General features: G+C 40.2%; 1 protein-coding gene across 4 annotated transcripts in view; it reads right to left on the reverse strand.

Moving 5' to 3' along the window:
- LOC135247430 (zinc finger matrin-type protein 4-like) overlaps positions 1-5,723 on the reverse strand; it is a 60,650-nt gene extending 54,927 nt beyond the window's left edge. The window contains exons 1-2 of one of the 4 annotated variants that reach the window (XM_064320875.1): positions 5,001-5,715; positions 1,843-2,010 (exon numbers count right to left, since the gene is read on the reverse strand). Coding sequence is in view for 2 of the 4 variants with exons in the window: in XM_064320876.1 (XP_064176946.1) it covers positions 5,001-5,081 (81 nt within the window). In the remaining 2 variants the exon portion in view is untranslated. Of the gene's footprint in view, positions 1-1,842 lie in introns of all 4 variants that reach the window. The other 3 variants (XM_064320876.1, XM_064320873.1, XM_064320874.1) reach the window with 3 other exon arrangements.
- Between the last annotated feature and the right edge of the window lie 277 nt (positions 5,724-6,000).

Genomic DNA, 6,000 nt, shown 5'->3' on the forward strand with positions numbered 1-6,000 from the left:
CACACGCACGCACACACACACACACACACACACACACACACACATACGCACGCACACACACACGCACACACACAGGGATCACACTCAGGGAATCTTAGAGTGATTGTTCTAGAATGGATACCATCATCCCAAAAAGGACAGAAACCTCCCCTACATGTACACCCCCACTGCCGCAGCAAAACAAAGGCCTGTTTGAGTCACTAGGCTGTAGACTAGTCTGTCGAAAAGGCTGCATTTCTTTGGTGCTGCTCCACCAAGTGGAATCACAGCATCGATCCTAATCAATACACAGCTGGGATTTTCCCTGGACATAGCAACTGATCCAAAAAATGTGTTATTGACATGACATAATTATTTCAATATATGGTTTGCTAAAGCTTTACATAAATCTCTCTCTCTCTCTCTCTCTCTTTCTCTCTCTCTCCTTGTTATAAATAGCAGCATACCTGAGAAAACAGTGTGATCAGATCACTAAGGTAGGAGTAATGAAGATGTAAATTACAGACCTGCAAAGGTCACAGAGTGCTGCTTAAGGCAGATATTCTGAGAAACATGGATACATGTTGCTATGACAGGCTGTGCATGTACTGCACTAATGTAAGATGAGGATTTCAGTAGCTCAGCTTCATCAGTCAGGGCAAAAAGGAACACTGAGCTCACATGCAAGGAACAATTAAGATTAGCTGGGCTAAACTTTTTTGTTCTATGCAATAAAGGAGGCCCAAAAGTTAAAACAAGTCTCTCTCTCTGTCTCTTTCCTTCTCTTTCTCTCTCTCTCTCTTTCTCTCTCTCACATACACAGACACCAGGCAAACATTCATACATACACTGAAGAAATTTGGTGAGGTAATTATCCCCCAGTCCCTTACAGTTAATGGCTCGGGAAGAGGCTGAACATAACACCACTCTCACTACAGGAATCATTAGTACCTGAGAATTAAGAAGGATGAACGTCAACAACCCATCCTCTGCAGAATTACAGTATTGCCATTGCTGATGCACAAGAATGTGTGATGTACTTATTTATTTGTTTCCTGTTTAAGAGACAGCCTGCTTTTTCCAAGTTGGTGATTTACAGTGCCGTGAAAAAAGTATTTGTCCACTTCCTTGTTTTCTCTGTTATTGCATATCTGTCTCACTGAATGGTTTCAGATCATTAGACAAAATGTTATCAGAGACCAAGGGAACCCAAGTAAACATAAAACACATTTTAAAATTATTCCATGAAAAAAGTTATCAAACACCCATATCACCCATGTTAAAAAGTAACTGCCCCCTTGAACTTAATAACTGGCTGCACCACCTTTAGCGGAGATAACTACAATAAAACACTTCCTATAATATGAAATCAGTCTTTCACATTGCTGTGGAGAAATTTTAGCCCACTCTTCATTGCAGAACTGTTTTAATTCAATAAAATTGGTAGATTTCAAGCATGAACTACTTGCTTCAGGTCCTGCCACAGCATCCCTAGTGGGTTCAAGTCAGGACTTTGACAAGGCCACTTGAAAATGTAAATTTTGTTTCTTTTCAGCCATTCAGATGTGAACTGGCTTTTTTGTTTTGGAGCATCCCCACACCATCAAACTACCACCATCATGTTTGACTGTATTTGCTTTACGCCCAAAATAATGGGACCCATATCGTCCAAAAAGTTACACTTTGGACTCATCTGCCAATAGAACATTATGCCAAAAGGCTTGGGGATCATCCAGATGCTTTTTTGTAAATGTGAGATGAGCATTGATTCACAATATTGTTTCTCTCAGTTAGCAGTGGTTTCTGCCTTCCTACTGACACATGAACCCCATTTTTTCTTATTGTAGAGTCATGAACACTGACCTTAGCTGAGGCCTGCAGTTCTTTGGATGATCTTCTGGGATCATTTGTGACTTCCTGGATGAGTTGTCACTGTGCCCTCGGAGAAGCTTTGGGAGGCCAGCCACTCCTGGGAAGAATCACCACCGTTCCAAGTGTTCTCCATTTCGAGATGGTGGCTCTCACTGTGGTCTGGTGGAGTCCCAGAGCCTTAGAAATGGCTTTGTAACCCTTTCCAGACAGATATTTTTCAACAACTTTCTTCTGGAATTTATTTTGATTGTGGCACAGTGTACTAGTAGAAACTCAGTGGTGATAACCTCACTCTGGTGGTAAGGTTCAATATGAATGATGTCTAGATTCAACAAGGTTGGCAGCAATCAAGCCTGGCTGTGTTCACTTAGCTGGATCTAACTATAAATAAAATTTGGTTAATTTGTTAATTGAGTAAATAAGGGGGTAATTATTCTTTCACATGGGTATTATGAAATGTTTGATAACTTTTTATTTTATTTAATGAAAAAGTAATCAAACATTTCATGTTTTTTGTGTTTACTCAGGCTCCCTTTGTCTAATATTGCATTTGGTCTAAAAATCTGAAACCAGTCTGTGTGACAAATATGATAGGTGATAAATAATATAATAATAGAAGGAAGGTGCAAATACTTTTCTACGGCACTGCAGATTAAAAACGAATTCAGATGAAGAAATTTCGAGAAACTCCCACAGAGAAAAAATAAGAGTACACACGCATTCTCACAAAACTAACTCCATATAGCACAGCCAAGTTAATACCAGCGCCAGTACTAATAGGCAATGTTGCAAGCCTTTTTTCTGTGCAAATGAGTCAGCGGGTCTCTATTTTAATTCACTGACTGTAAGTCTTCAGCAAACTCATAATGAAGCCAGCCATAACTTCTATACTGCTGACTACAAAAACCTCAGAGGCTCTTCTTATTTCACCATTAAGCAATTCACACCCTTTCCTTCAGTAGTACAGAATGGTTTAACACATCATTAAAATACTGATGAAATGACCCTGATTCCCCTCCCACCATCATCATCCTGCAAAGAGAAGTCAACAGTTTAGAGTGAGAGAGAGACTTTTCAAAAATGTCAATAAAGGTCCATTTACAAAAGGTACAATGATGGACTAAAGTTACAGAATGTGCAGGTTTTTGTACGGAAGGTACAGGCTGTTCTGGCTACCCCTTCTTCCCTCCAGCTTTGGGGAGTTCACCCAACACAGACTTCAACAAACCGTACACTTTTCTGCTTCTGGCTCTTTCAAATGGCACTGATCTGAGATCTCATCATATCACAATCACTGTCACTTGCAGATGAACAAAGTGTGTTTCTTTAGATAATAAAATACAGCTGTAAAAAATATTTCAAGTAATGGCATCAACATTATTAGCTACAACCAATATATTTTTTCACACAGATTCATACCTAATATTGACAACTCAGTAGAATTTGCACAGGCAACGCCAGTTAGAACTGAGGCAGTGTAATTCGTTAAGTAATTTGAACAAACAGCTGTCACACACAAGGTGCTACATTTCCAAAGGAAAAAAAATTATTTGGAGAAGAGAAAATTTAATTCTTTGAAATGTAATTTTGCCAAGAATGAATGGAACACTGTTTACACTGCCCACATCCTCCCCTAGACATACCAAAATTAAGAGAATTCACAGCACACTTTTCAAAAACACTTTCATATCTCAGTAGCCCATTGCACTGTTTAAGACCTTATGACCAGAGGGGGATAAATAAATAAATATATAAACATAAATAAATAAATACCAATACCTCTTTTAAATTGCATGTTATGGAAGGGGAGCAACTTTTCCCCCATGGGATAAATAGGCCCTGTGATCAATGGGGGAAAAAGTTTGTGTGGAAGTGACCCCTGATTGGGAGCAATTCAACAGAATTTCCTTGGATGAGGATAAATAAATAATTCCCATGCACATGCAACTCCACAGTCTTTAACTGGGATGGAGAATTTCCATTAGCTCTGAGGTTTCAAAGCGATTTGAGCGGCGCACTGTAAAGCACGCCACAGGTATTAGGTATTATATTGAAGGGGTGGGCATTATAGTCTGCTCCTGAGAAACGGCTGTTGGCTTTACAGCCATACAGTAAGTACCAATGGCAACGCATTTTAGGAGTGGCTTATCTTTCAGACTTCCATCACATAACCCTTCTCCGCACACCGGCTTATCTGATTTCAGTACTTGTAAATAATGTCAAAAACAGATGCTAGTGAATGCTTGTGCAGATAACACCTGTCCTCTCGTGCACACTTGTTTCTAACTGCCAATCTCACTATGCGGACTGGGTTTCGTTCTTATGACCATACCCTCCCCACCTTTTTTATCGACATAGAATAAATAATATGCTAGGTGAGAAGTTATGAAAGCAAACTGCAATCCTGCATTTTTAAAAAAATATACATTTTAGGTGATATTTTTCTTTCTTTATGTGCACATATCACATGTATAATCCATACATTTCGCGTTGTATAGCGTAATATATCGTTTTCCTTGGGAATATCTACATTTCATTAAAGTTTACAAACTTTTAATTTTATAGTTTTCACATATTTTTTTGTATTTTCTGGGTTCCACATATTTCAAGAACATTAGACTGGAATGTTTCTGAAATGTGAATGAAAGTTTGGAGTTTGACTGGATGTATATACAAAACATAACCTTCTCTCAATAATTCACCGCACTAATTTGAAGTCCACTTGGGTCATGGCTCACGGGCAAAACGCTAACAAAGTTTTGTCTCGAAAACACTCACATGCTTAAAAATCTCAGATGACCCTAAAATGTCCCTTGAATAAATCAAAATGCATAATATTTCTCTGATTTAAGTATTCAACTTCACTTGCCACTTCCACACAGCATGTGCCTTAAAGGTTTCGCCGATTTGTTTTTGTAAGATAGTTTTCCTTTTCGCTAAACACCCTAGACAAACTTGATAATAATTTATTTGATCACCTGATTTTCCATGCATAACAGAGAATCATAGTAACCTGAGGAGCGCAAACTGCACTGACTGTACAAGCAGCAAGTTCAACAGCTAGTTGCAGTAGCCTACACATTTAACCACAGACGCATTCTAGTTCTGATCCTAAGTAAAGAATCACGACCCCGAGTGAATCAACTCACCCCGCACGTGCCTCCTCCAAATACACACGTTTCAATTCTCAAACTAATCCAAGTGTGAAGTTTCAAACATTGCGCATGCATCCAGAAAAGTTTAGGTATGTTGCTGCCGGATAACGGTTTTGCTGTCCTTCCATTATCTCCAATATGCGCACAGGACCTTGACGACAGAGGCAACTGGCGAAATTCTTCTGTTCCGCTGTTCCACTTGATTCGGGTCTTGATCACATAATCTCAAATCTCCCCGAGACTGCAGGTATATGATCGCCGTAGAGGAGCGCACCCACAACTCGGCTCCGGTTTCCTTCGTACTGTATTGATTTCGAAGCGGCTTGTCTGTCGTCTATTCACGAATGTCTAGGAGCGCCAGCGAAAGAGGGGGAGTGCGCGCAAGAGAGACAGGGAGCGAGTGAGGGCCAGAGCACGATAGTGAGAAATAGAGAAACATGCAGGTTGTGGCATAAGGAGCGTACCAGAAAGCCGTAGCCCACGTAACACCCTCCAGGCTCCCGCACAATTATCGGCACTATGGGGAAGGTTTGACGAAAACATGTACTCTTATGCAGCAGCAGTTTCTTGAGCATGAACGTCAGCAGCCGAATCACATTAAGCGCAGTTAGAGCGCGTGATATTTTAAGTACCATAAGCTATATGGCGCAGGTTTAAATCACTCCACTGTGATGTCTTTTGCGCGATAGCGCGCTGGGTGATCAATCACCATTTTGGTTCGGACGGTGCCAGAGGCCATTGCTAATGGTGAGTGTAATCGCCCATATTATTTGCTGTCAATTCACCGACGTCTCTGGCCTCTTCGAAAACGAGTTTATGATAGATATTAAATGTAGCGGAATGATGGTACAGTAGATAATGGAGTACTTCCATGCACGTGTGCAATAATGTGTGAAAAAAACCAACACTAAATGAACAATACAGAAGAGTGTTCTGTAAAATCAAGTTTAAGAGGATGCAGTTAGGTCAACAGCCGCAGCTGGTGAGGTGAAAG

The sequence above is a fragment of the Anguilla rostrata genome, chromosome 2, assembly GCF_018555375.3.
Source record: "Anguilla rostrata isolate EN2019 chromosome 2, ASM1855537v3, whole genome shotgun sequence".
NCBI classification, from domain to species: Eukaryota; Metazoa; Chordata; class Actinopteri; order Anguilliformes; family Anguillidae; genus Anguilla; species Anguilla rostrata.